This window comes from Eublepharis macularius, chromosome 1 (genome assembly GCF_028583425.1).
Source record: "Eublepharis macularius isolate TG4126 chromosome 1, MPM_Emac_v1.0, whole genome shotgun sequence".
NCBI classification, from domain to species: domain Eukaryota; kingdom Metazoa; phylum Chordata; class Lepidosauria; order Squamata; family Eublepharidae; genus Eublepharis; species Eublepharis macularius.
In genome coordinates this window covers 254489649-254502252 of record NC_072790.1, presented here as the reverse complement: position 1 = coordinate 254502252, position 12604 = coordinate 254489649, and the positions used below count along the sequence as shown (strand labels likewise).

General features: G+C 57.6%; 1 protein-coding gene across 3 annotated transcripts; it reads right to left on the bottom strand.

Moving 5' to 3' along the window:
* Nucleotides 1–4: 4 nt before the first annotated feature.
* On the bottom strand, nt 5–12524 carry LRRC71 (leucine rich repeat containing 71). 3 transcript variants are annotated; one of them, XM_055003121.1, is made up of 15 exons: nt 12394–12524; nt 12192–12311; nt 11345–11485; nt 11179–11254; nt 10667–10741; nt 10506–10574; nt 10009–10168; nt 9137–9220; nt 8588–8677; nt 7820–7930; nt 2506–2611; nt 2335–2423; nt 764–872; nt 473–588; nt 5–275 (listed from the first exon to the last, which is right to left on the bottom strand). In XM_055003121.1, exons 1-15 carry the CDS (start codon nt 12485–12487, stop codon nt 156–158), a joined length of 1560 nt encoding a protein of 519 aa, XP_054859096.1. In that variant the 5' UTR covers nt 12488–12524; the 3' UTR covers nt 5–155. The 3 variants fall into 3 exon arrangements, with proteins under 3 accessions (XP_054859096.1, XP_054825811.1, XP_054859816.1); XM_054969836.1 differs by lacking the exon at nt 8588–8677; XM_055003841.1 differs by lacking the exon at nt 9137–9220.
* Between the last annotated feature and the right edge of the window lie 80 nt (nt 12525–12604).

The window sequence follows — 12604 nt, the reverse complement described above, 5'->3', positions numbered from 1 at the left end:
ACCCTTCTGACGCAGCCTCTTGTTTATTGGCGCTTTTCTCAGTCCTGGGAGTCCTGCTTTGCCCTCTTTCAGGCCGGGGGCTAAAGCAGGGTCCAAAGGCAGAGCTGGCAGGAAGGGGGTGGGGTGGGGGTGGGGGGCATTCTGTCTGGTGGGCGCTACACAGCAACAGTCTGATCCTCTTCGGCCGCCTTGGCTGGCCTCGGAAGGGGGTCGCGCGGCATCATTAGCTCTTGGATCCGGGCAAAGACCTTGCTGTCCAAGGGGAAGTTGTTTTTCTGAAATGGTCAACATGGGAGGGGGACGGGGGCGGTAAGCAAGAGCTGGAAGCCATGGCAATTCTGCCCCCTGCCCAGCATTTACTGGGGGCGGGGGCATGACTGGGTTCGACATCCACCCCTTCCCCGAAGGGCAGCCGGTGTCCCCTCTGCTCCCCCTGCGTTTTGTTCCTTCCCGCCTTCCAGCGTACACTCACCCCCAGGGAGAGCCGCAGGAGGCCCGACGGCCCCTTCCCTCCGCTGGGCCCTTTGCACGCCTGCTGCTCTACGGCCGCCAGAAAAGCCCGCAAGCCCCGCTCCGTGATTTGGTTGCCTGCAGGGAAGAGGGCCGACGAGAAAAGGAATGAAGGCTGCAAGCCCTGGCTGCCCCTCCTTCCTTTGCCCCCCCCCTCCCCGAAAGCCAAAGCCTGTCCAAGCACCCTCCTGGGGGTGGGCTGGATCTGCGCCAGCCAAGTGCCCCCCACCCCCCGCCCCCCCAGCAAGCATACGGAGGAGGTTCATGTAGATAAGGACACGATTTCCCGGCAGGAAGACCTTCCCGTCTCTGTGCTCGGCTTGTTCCAGGAGCGGGTTCACGATTTCTGTGGGCTCCATCGCCTGCGAACAGCAACAGAGGGGGCTGCAGGGCAGGGTGCACAGGGAAGAGTCTCCCACGAGTGGCTACGTGGCCACAGCAGTGGTAGGAGCAGGTGGTCGGACGGGCCGGCCTGGAGTGATGGTTTCTACTGGGGGCCCCCGAGCGTTGTGCCAGCGAGAGATGCCGGTCCTTGCCCGGGGCTGTGTTTTTAACATTCTGCTGCTCCCACCCCTTGCCTTTAGCCGGCCAGACTGGACAGCAAGCGACTAATCTGGCTGATCCCAGGGAGGCGGCTGTGGAAACCCTGAACAGATGCCGAGAGGCAGTTTTGGCGTGGATGCAGGCGAAGAGACTGAAGCTTGAATCTGGCAAGACGGAGGCGCTGCTGGGGAGTGGAGGGACTGACCCAGGGTTTGAGGTGTCCCCCAGGGGTGCCTTTGACCAGCTTCAACTGGTTGGCCAGCTGCGACCTTTTCTAGGCAGGAAAGACCTGGCCACTGTGGTGCATGCCCTGGTGACATCTAGGCTAGATTACTGCCATGTGCTGTGTGCGGGGCTGCCTTTGAAGGTTGTCCAAAAGCTATAGTGGATACAGAATGCTGCAGCCAGGACGTTGACTGGAGTGGCTCACAGGGAACAGATCACCCCGTCTTGGGCCATCTCCACCAGCTCCCAGTTCATTTCCAGGCACTATTCAAGGTGCTGATGTTGACCTTTAAAGCCCGACATGGCTTGAGGCCAACATACAAGGACCGCCTACACTCCCTCACAAACCTCCCTGAGCGCTGCAGTCATCTTCAGCTGACTGCCTTCTGAGATTAGGCAAGGGGCAACCCAGGAGGGGGGGGGCCCTTCTTGGTCGTGGCACCCAAAGTCTGGAATGCTCTCTGCCCCCCCCCTTTTGTTGCCACTTTTTTTTGTGTGTTTAATTGGCATTCTCTTCTTCATGCCCAGTGTTGTTTCTTACGGTTTTGCGTGTGTATTTTAACGTCAGGGAATATCGTTGGTCTTGTGTGATACGTTTCTTCCAGGTTTTTAAAATCTGATTTTGTAATGTATGTTTTCAATGTGTTGGCTGCCTTGGTGGCCCCTATGAGGGCAGAAAGGCAGAGTATTTAGTTTACATTTAGTAAACTAAGTAAAATGAATATAAAAATAACAAGGTCAGTAGGAGGGGTGTGGGACTCTCCTGCCGTGTGGGTTTCGCAGTGGAGGACAAGACCGGTGTGGAACTGCAGGGCGCTGCAAAGTGAACCTCTGGCTCGTGGCACAGCAGTCCCAGTGCAGGCTTTAGACCAGGCCCCGACTCAAGGGCTGGTGGGAAGAAGGCCGGCGGGGGGGAGCCTTTGCTCTGGGGCTTTCACTACCAGAGGAGCCCTCTGCAAGGGTCTCCCATGGAGGCATTCCCCGGCTATGCCAGGTACCGCCACCCCCAGCAGGCAGGAACCCCCTTGCCTGGCCTAGGAATAGGCTGGGCCTTACCTCCACTTCTGTGACTTGGGTCCGTTTGTCTTTGTTGCCTGACTTTGTTCCTTTACCGCGAGCTGCCTTCTGTTCCGGGGCAGGAACGGCTGGGGGAAAATGAGGAGAGGTCAAGGAGGGTCCCCAGGCAAGGCCCCCCCAGCCCAGCCCAGAGGCAGAGTTTGGACAGACCTTTTTTGGCTTGCTTGACCTCCTCCTTCTTGGCCTGAGCTGCTCCTCCAACCTGTGTGGCTGCCCCGCCACTCCCCTGCCCTTTCTCCTCCTTCTTGGCGGGTTCCTGTTAGGAGCAGAGTGCCCCTTGTTGATGTGCCGGGGACAGGCAGGCAGAGGTTGCCCGGCGCTTGCGGTCTTCACCCCACCCCCTCGGTCTGCCCTTGGAGGAAGCCCCCCAGTGCTGTCCACATGGATGTGTCTTTAAGCTCCACTGATAGCAGTCCCCGCACCTGCCAGGCCCCAGAAATCAATGAGTCTGAAAGGCTAGCATGGGAGTTTCACTAAAGTCCCCAGGCAGAAGGAAATGGGGTTCCATTTGTCACAGGTTCTTTTTGCAAGATCCATCTCAGCGGAATCCATTTGGATGTCTGTCATTACCTAGCAGACCTAAGAAGGGGCAGGCAGCCCAGACACAGGCTCAAAGTAAAGGTGAGCGAGAGAATTTCTTATTATTTTGAATGCTAGAAGTTTGTTCTCCATACCACAATAAGCCCCACTTGAACATGTTACTGAAAAGGCACCAGTGCAACGGAGACGGCTGGTCAGCAGGTTGCCCGGAGAGTGCAAGGGCGGGAAGCCATCCCTGCGAAGGCTAAGAGCAAGAGCCTGTAAACTGCAACATGGGTGGCCCTCTTAGCAGGTAGCCCTCTAACTGACCAGCTGGTGGCAGTGGAAATGCCAGAGAGAAGCGAGGGGCTGCTCTGGGGGCCAGGGGGCTGCGGGAGACTGGGGTACTTCCAAGAGGAGACCCAGGACTGCCACCAAGCCTCAACCTCTGGGATGGCACTTGCAGGGCAGCAGGGGAGGAGCAGAACAAAGGGAGGAAGAAATTATGGCGCACACGCAACCAAGTTTGTGTTATTTTCACATTGATTTGAAGTCGGGTCAGATCAGGCTAGCTAGCATGGAGCTAGCGGAACAGCCAGGGATCAAGAAAATGAAGCGGCAGGTCTGTTGGGGGAATAGAGTGGTGGTGGGTCTGCAGAGGAGCTAAAGATCGTCTCGATAAGCCCCCATATGCAAGCAGTGGCGAGCGGTCCCCCACGAGTCAGCCGGGGGCAGGAGTGGCCAAGTCCGAGCACTTGAACCAGCAGGATGAGATTCACCTCAAGGAAGTGGCGGCAGAACAGCGGCGGCAGGATCACGGGAGGAGAGGTGGTGGAGGAGAGGAAAAGAGCTGGAAGAAAAAAGGAAGGCCCAGGTGGGGGAGCAGAGGAACAAGCAGGAGGTGCTTCATCTGCTAGCCGAGCAAAACATAAGAGAGAAATATTACTCCTAAAGTTTTGTTCCTTACAGGGAGGGGAAGGGCCCTTTGAGAACGCCTCTACACAGCGAGGAATCGCGGAGGCAGATTACATGTCCTCTCTTTCCAGCATACGAACCATCTACGATCGCTTGCCACAGGTTGAGAGGAGAAAAACATTTAAAGATTTTAAAGATGCAGTTTTCAAATGGTTCCAGCTGGGGCAAAGTTCCAGTTGTTGCCATCACAGGGTAAGCCATAGGATGATTATGTGGTGAAAACGGTTGAGCTGGGAAGGAAATGAGTAAGAGATGCAGAGGAATATAAAGCATTATTCCAACAGTTCATGCTGGATCAATTTTCCTTGAAGCTGTCCAAAGAGTTTGCATATCTGGAAAAGGCAAAAAGCCAAAGAGTGCAATTGGAGCACTGGAAACTGGGGATCAGCTGGGGCTAAACTGGGAGTGGTCTGAATGGAGGACTCTTCAGCTGGAGGGGGAAAGGAGAGGGTTCCGAAGAACAGGAAGGTTCACTCCAAACTGGAAGGGTCTTCTGCACTGGCAGAAATTAAGAAAGTCTCTAAGTTGGAACCAGGCCAGCCTGCTTTGAATCCTGTCCTCCAGCACAAGCCAAGACCTTCAACCCCACTGCAAAAGGTTGCTTAGAACTACATCACCCACCGAGCAGCCTTGGATCAAGAACTGGCATTTTTGGAGTCTTGCTCTGAACGATTGGTTTAGAACTGAGCAGGTTGTGTAGGCTTTGGATGCCGCAGGGCAGACAGGAAGTTGGCACAGTCGTTCTGAAAGAGGACAGGAGAAACTCGTGGGACTAATACGCCTTGTGCAGGGAACTCAGGGATCAACCAGATGAGGCTTTTGTTGAAATTCTACTGGCTCAGGTTAGCACAAGATGTCAGGGAATATCATTGGTCTTGTGTAATTTTGCAGCAAGCTATATTGGCTTGCCTGCTTCTGGAATCAGGTTGCAGTGTCTGTTTCAGTTTCTCAAGATAACAAGGTCAAAGGAGGTATTTGCAGTCCCAAGTCGTTCAGGCCGAGGTCCGGTTTTCCAGCAATCAATCAAGGCAGTGTTGGCAGTTCAGTGTCTAATGTATGTGTTGTGTCTATGCCCAGAAGCATCTCACTTTCTCAGAAAGGAAAGTGATTTATCCTGATTTTGGTGGACCATACCGCGAGATATCTTGAAGCAGGTGAAATTTCAAATATTTTTGGAATTGTTGTGGGGAGAAGCATTTTAAGATGCCTGCTTACCATCCCCAGTCCAATGATTTGACAGAGCAGTTTAATGGAACTTCTGTAGGTTGCCCGCCCCCACCCACCCTGGGACTGGGATGAGATATGGCCACTGTTTGCATACAGAGAAGCTCCCCAAGTGTCTGTCAGTTTTCCTGCCTTTGAACTCCTGTTTGGTAGAAAGATTAGAGGCGCGTTGGATTTTGTGGTGAGGTGGGAAGAGAAGGTTCCCAAGGCAAGGAAATCTGTCATGGGTTAACGTGATGGTTGTTCTGCTGTTGTGCGTTGCCTGGGATAGGTCTCATTTGACCGGACAGGCTGGAGGCAGTCACTTATGCCGTCTCAGTGGAAGGGTCAGGCAAGAGGATTAAGGTTGCATTCTGAAGCCTTACTTTGACAGGGAGGAGTAGGAGTTAAGAGGAACAGTAAGAGGAAGAGATGACATGGAATCAGATGAAAGCTTGGTGGATGCCTTGGCTTGCTTATTTGAATAGGCACAGTGGGAGAAGTTGGACTGGCTAGTTAGTGTCAACGTAGGTTAAAGAGAGAATCCATTCAGTTCTGCATCAATTTCAGAAGGTTTTCGAGCCTGTCGGCATCTCCTGTTCTCTTAGTTGCTAGGCCAGACAGTTCAGTCAGGTTTTGTGTGGACTACAGGAACGTTAATAGTATCATGAAGTTGGGTGCTTATCCTGTGCCTTGGATCGATGGCATTGGGGTCTGCTGCAGTGATATCTACTGCGTATCTTTCTAAGAGTTTTTCACAAATGTTATAATAACATTTGAATTATATACCACTCTTCAGGACAGAACAACACTCACTCAGAGTGGTTTCCAAAGTATGTTATCTCACCTTGTGAGATAGGTGGGGCTGAGAGACCTCTGGGAAGCTGCGACTGACCCAAGGTCACCCAGCTGGCTGGTTAGAGAGGGAAGCCAGCACAAAATCTGCTTTCATTACTCCAGATGGTCTGTATGAATTATTGTATTTTCATTTGGACTCAGAAATTCACCTGCATCTTTTCAGAGGTTGATGAATAACTTGTTCGGCATAATGACAGAATTTGCGACAGCTCATATAGATGACTTTGTTATTTTTAGCTGGGACATGGATTTGCTCTTGAGCATTCAGGTAGGGTGTTAGGTGCCATCCAGGAAGTGTGAGACAAAATTAATGAATGTCTGTTTGGAATACCAGAGGTAGTTTACTTGGGACACTGAGTACTGAGAGCATAGCAGTATGTGGGATGTGGTAGAGGCAATACAGAATTACAAGGCCCCTAAGACCAGAAGATAGGTCAGGGCTATTCTGGGATTGGCTAGGCACTATCATGGATTTGGTGTGGGATTCTAGACCATTGTAGATGCCCTTTCCTCATCCATCAGGAAATCCATGCCAAGCAAAATATCTTGGATTGACCTATGGGGGGTGGGGTGGACGGTTGAGCAGAGAGAATAAATTTCCTGTACATGAAGAAAGTGGTCCATTTTTTGGCAGATCCTCTTGCAAGGGCTTTCTCGGCTGCTTCCATCTCAATGGCCGCCATTACCAAATGGAGCTCATAAAGGTCAGCCAGACTGGACAAAGACTGAACATAAAGCTGTCATGTTAAGAGTAAAGAGCCAGGCCTAGAATAACAACAGGGTACGTTTACAGCCAAGGGACAGAGGATTGTGTATATGCACCTTTACTTTGTAACCTTGCTCGATCCATTGAGGTGCTCAGTATGTATGTAGATATTTTTAAAATGTTTTAATTCATTTGAATGTTGAAAGTTTGTTCCGTTTACCATGATCAGACCCATTTCGAACATGTTATTAAAACGGCGCTGTGGAGAACAAAGAGTTGCTCAACAGATCGCTAGGCCCCTGGTAGTGTGCAAGCGCGATAGACACAGGCTCCTGTCAAGAGTCTGTAAACTGCAAAGTGGAAGGAGTGCTAGGAGTGCTGGCACTCTTAGCAGGCTATACTTTAACTGAGTAGCTGGGGCAGTGGTAATCCCAGAAGTGAGGTACCCCTCCGGGAGAGTGGTGCTCCACTGGGTGAAGACTTGCAATGGCCTGCGAGTGTCGTGACTTTTTGGAGAACACAAGAATGGTGCTCGAGGGTTGGGGCGGGGGTTCCGTGACCCCTGCAAGAGACGGGACTCGGTCACTCACTCCACATGGGGTGATGAGACCCAAGTCCTCCATGATGCTGTGGAACAAGAGAAGCGGGCCTGCTCGTGCATCAACCTAACGCTAACCCAGAAGCAATAGGGAAGGAGGCCCAGGGGGCTGCAAGCGGCAATACCCTGCCCCACCCCCAACAGAGACTAGGGGCTCTGACTCTTAGGAGGTAGAAGAGTTGAGGTGAGAAGACTCAGCTGGGAGTGAAGGAAAAGAGCTCCTCCTCCCGGAATGCCCTGCCAGGCTAGCAGGGATGGCCAGCGTGCGGGGAGGACAAATGCCTCCATGCACCAGCGGCCCTCTGGTTCAAGGCCCGTGGAAGCGCTTGCTGCTGCCCTTGCCCCTCGTGGCACCGGGTGAGACCCCAGAGGCTCAGGTCAGTCAGCCTCTAAGTGGGGCTGCCTTGTCTCTCCTCTTCAGTGGCATCCTGACCAACGGTACAAGCAGAAAACCCTCCGGCACCATCGGTTGGGGGAAGGGAGGAATGGTTGCAGAGTGTGTATATGGGGGGGGGCTGGATGGGAGGAGGGGACTTGGGCCCTCGTGGAAGGAGGGGGTGGGACCTCCGCCCCACGGCCCAAGGTGGCAGCCCCTCGACCCTCACTTTCTTCTTGGTGGTGACTTTGCCGGCCTTGGCAGGCTGCAGCTTCTCCAGCGTTGTGTTGCTCATGTGGCTGGAAGGACGGTCGCTCTTGACATCTGAGTGCCGCTGGGGCTAGGAAAAAGCCAAGAAAAAAGGGCCATTGGGGGTGGTGGCAGGGTGGCCAGGCTCTGCTCCAACAGCCTTGAGGGGCAACCCCCTCCCCCCCCCCCCGGAGAAGGACCCCTGCTCGAGGGATCGGCACCAATTCAATCTGGCATGGAGGAGAAAGGCTCGGGAGGGCCGCCCCGCTCAGTCCCACAATCTGAAGCGGGGTGGGGTGGGGTGGGTGGGCTCAGACGCCCGTGACCCAGGGCCCGGAAGAGCGCAGCACCAGCCTCCACTGTCCACCAGGCCAGCCAGCTGCTCTGTGCTGGGCCCTCGGGTGAGTAAATGGAGTTCCCAAGGCAGGCGGTGGCCAGCTGGGCCCAGGTGACCGCTGTGCAGGACCAGTGACCCTACTGCAACTGCACCGGCTTTTTAACGTTAAAAGAACCACGTGTACGTCCAGGCACTGACGTGGCATCCGTCACCTCGTTCACTTAAGGAAAATGAAACAGCTGCCATTTCTTGAAGGTGGTCCAAGACCACCTCCTTCCCTCCCTCCCCAAGGGAGACGCCCTCCAGCCACGCCAGCAGCAGCCCTCTCCGTGGAGACCTGAATCTTGACGCAGGAAAGGTGCACCTGGCCTCCAGGAAGCGAGGGCTCTGGAGGCACCTGCCTCTTCTCACCATTCGACATCGCTCCTGGTACTCCTTTTCCAGCAGAAGCCGCCGCCTCTCCACGACCTCAGTGTGAGTGAGGGCGAATGGAGCGAGAACCTGCAAAGCAAGTGGGGGACCACGCTGGCTGCTGCCACGGCCCCCACTCCCTCCCCCCTTCCTCACTGGGCTCCTATTTCATACCCAATCCCAGCCCATGACTAGAATGAGCCACTGGTGTTGTCAAAAGTGCCTCCCAGGACAGGGGGTCCGGCACAGATCCAAAGCGCGTGGTCTACGCTAGCCTTGGCAGGAGGGGGAGGCCCAGCCAGTGTTCCTACGCAACAGGGCCCTTCTTGCTCTGCAGCGCTGGGGGAAGGAAGGAAGGGGCAATGGCTGCCAAGGCCCTCCTGCTTCCACCACCTTCCAGCCTGCCTCTGGCTCTCCTGTTCCCATGGATCCATTAGCCCTTCACGAGGTTCACTCTGGCCGTACCAAGGAGAGAGCCGTGCCATGCCCTGCAGACCAAAAGGCCCGCCCCCAGGCGTTGCAGGATCTGGGGCACCCGCCAAGACTGACCTCTGCAAGCTGCAGGGCTCCCTCATCTCCAATGCGGTTGTGGGCCAGCGACAGGGAAAGCAGCGAGCGGTTGAGGCGCAGGCCCTGGCCGAACGCAGCCGAGAGGCAAGGGAGGAGAAAGGGGGGGGAGGTCAGCTGCGAGCAGTGGGCTGGCGAACTCGGCAGCACTTCTCCCTCGGAGCCGGGGCAGAAGCAGCCATAAGCCAAGCCTCTGCCCAAAGCCGGCTGCAGCACACTGATGCCGAAGGGCCGGCAGGCTGTGCCGCCAACGCCGGGATGGGAGGATTTCTTTCTTCGGATCCTGCCCTTCTCCAAATGGGCAGAAAACCACAAACAAATACAATCCACTACCAAGCTGGCAACGAGACCGTTCCAGACTCAGTTCCATCAGCAAAAAGCAAATCGAGGCAGGAACCCTAACCCACTGGTAAAGAGGAAGTTTGGTGCTGTGAGAGCCAGTTTAGTGGTTAAGAGCGCGGGACTCTAATCTGGAGAGCCAGGTTGGATTTCCCACTCCTCCGTTTGAAGCCAGCTGGGTGACCTCGGATCAGTCACAGCTCTCTTAGAGCTCTCTCAGCCCCACCCACTTCACCAGGGTGTTTTGTTGTGGGGATAATAATAATGACACACTTTGTAAACTGCTCTGAGTGGGCGTTAAGTTGTCCTGAAGGGCGGTGTATAAATTGAATATTATTATTATTATTAGTGAGGGGAAGAGGCCTGAGGGCACCAGGAGAGACCCACTGTGACTGCTGCGCTGCTCGACCCTCCCACAGGCTTCCTTCCTTCTGAGTGGCCTGACCCCCCCCCCCCTTCGGGCCATTGTGTTTGAGGAGCTGCTTAAAGGCCCAGACCCGCCTCGCAGGGCTCACATTTGCCAAGGAGGCAGCTCCCACGTCGGTGATGTGGTTGTAGCTGAGATTGATGGAGACCAGGGTCTTGTTGGAGCTCCGGAGGGATGAGAGCGCTTGCCCCAGCAGAGCGGCTGCCTCGTCGTCAATGTCATTGTTGCGCAGGGAGACGTGGGCCAAGCTGAGCAGAGGGGCGAGGGGCTCAGCAGGGCCAGCTGCACAGCAGAGAGCTCTGTGCCCGCTGTTCAGGAGGCCCCTGGCTTCCCAGGCTGGCGAAGACACGCCTCCGAGCTGCCTCTTCCCATCAAGCCAGGCTTGTGGGGCAACAGCAGCCGCCCCTAGCTGTGCTGTCTCAGGCAGCATTAAAGGGCTGTGGTGGCTGTGGGAGAAGTCCAGCAGGACTCCAAGCAAGGCCTCACCTGGCAAGGAGGCTGGGCCCAGAGCCTGCAAGCAACCCCTCCATGCTCTCTGCCCAAGGGCCACGTCCAGACTCTTGAAACGCCCCCCCCCCGCCTTACGTGCTCTCTTCACCAATCAGCTTGTAGAAAGATCGCTCAGGTAGCGGGTTCCCTTCTAGGGACAGCACCCTGCAGGAGAGAGACACACACTGGGAAACTGATGTGGCCCCGTGGGGTCTCGTCTTCCCTTCCCACAGGCCCCAGTCCTAGGGCTTCCTTACTTGAGGTTGGGGCAGGTTGGCAGGATGGAGATCAAGGAGAGCAAGGTGAGGTCCGTCAGGCCCACCTTCCAGAGGCTGGAAGGAAAGAAGACAGGGCCACTGGCCAAAAGACCCCTGGAAGCCCACTCCCTGGCAGAACCCAAGGGCTGGAAGGGGCTGAGAGGGCACCTCGCCCCCAGGCACACCAAGGGAACCCCGCTATGCCTCACTCCCAGGATGCCCTGCTGGAACTGGGAGCAGCTCCTGAGCCTGGAGACCCTCCGTTTCTGCTGCTCTGGGGCAAGGCCCGTGGGGGCTGGGATCCAGGGCTTCAGCCTGCCATGTCCGGAGAGAGAAGGCACCGTTCAAAGGCCACCCCACCAGCAGCCAAAGCAACCTACCTCCTCCAGCAGACTTGGGGGGGGCGGGGGGGGAGAGCACAAATGCCCTGCCTGGGGTAGCAGAGCCAGTCCCAGCAATGCTTTGGGGCGCACTCCCTTGCGCCTCCCTCGGCAGGTTTGAGCCTCACTCACCGGATGGCCTGGAGGTTAGAGAGGGCTGGCAGGCACTTGGCCAGGATGGCCAGCATTTTTTCTTCCAGTCTCCAACCTGTCAGGGGCAGAAGGGGGTTCTCTTTGGACCGGGTGGGCACACCCTTCCCCCAAGGGCCCTGCCTGGCACCGGGGCAAGGCGACTCACCCCGAATGAAGACCTCCCGGGTGGTCTTGGGGTCCTCGTGCTCCAGCTCCACCTGGATGGCGGGGCGGAAGTAGGCGTACTTGCCCTGGATCTGTGCCAAGATGCTCTGCCCCTCCTTCTCCCCCAGGGGGTCCATTTCCTCTGGGGAGAAAGAGGGTGTTCCCCAGCAATCGGGCGGGCTGGGTGGGGGGAGGGGGAAGGGTGCGCCCGCCCAGCCCAGCCCCTTCAGCCTTCTTGCCCCCTCTGCCTCCACGAGAACAGGCGCGGTTCTCAAGTAGAGCCTGCCTGGGGCTCTCTGGCTCTCCCGAGGGGGCAAGAGGCCAGGCGCCGAGGCCTTTGCAGCAGAGACCGGCGCTCAGCTCACCCGCCCCAGCCGTCAGCGGCCCTTCCAGGGGCTGCCCCGGCTGCTTCTCAGCCTTGCCCTGGGGGCAGGTTTGCAGCTGGCGGGGGCTGCGCGCTCTTGGCCGGGGTGGAAGCTCGGGCTTGCTCGGCGGCCACAGCGCGCGTGCCCTGAGCGCGTGCCGGGCAGGGGTCTCCTGCCGAGGCACAAGCCAGCAGGGAGCAGCAAGGCAGGCGCCTCGCCGGAGCAGGGCTCACGCAAGGCGCGGCAAGGCAAGGCTGCCGGCGGCTCCCACCCCCCATGCCTGCATCGCCGGCCCCCCGACGGTGCCGCGCCTCCACGGGAGCTCTTCGCTTCGCTCTGCCCCTCGAGCCTCGGGTGGAGCCCCTGCAGGAAGGCCCCCGGCCCCCTCCGCCCGGCCCGGCCCTCTGCGCCCCGCGGCGGGAGAGGCGAGGCTGGGCAGGGCCTGTTCTGCGGCGGCCCCTCGGGAGTCCCGGCGGCGCTCACCTGCGGCGGCGGGCTGCGACGGGTGCGGCCGGAGCACCACCCGCGGGACCTCCTGCAGTCCGGCGCGGGCGCAGAGCTCGGCGAAGTCCTGCTCCAGGAGACCGCTGCACTGGTACTCCTCTGCCGGGGAGAGGGAGAGGGGGCACGGCTGAGCCCGGACCGGACCGGCCCCGCGCGCCCCCCGCCCGCCCGCCCGCCTTACCTTCCCCGTGCTCGGCCCGGCGGGCGGCGTTGCGCGCCTCCTCCTCCAAGGCGGCCGTCCGCTCCTTGGCGCCGCGCTCGCCCTTCTTCCCCATGGCGCAGCCGAGCCGAGCCGGGCGACGCTTCCCGCGGGCGCCGGGGCAACGGGCCGTCACGCGGCGCAGCCTGCGCTCTCCGGCGGTGTCTACCCGCCCCGCCCGCGCGGAAGGGGC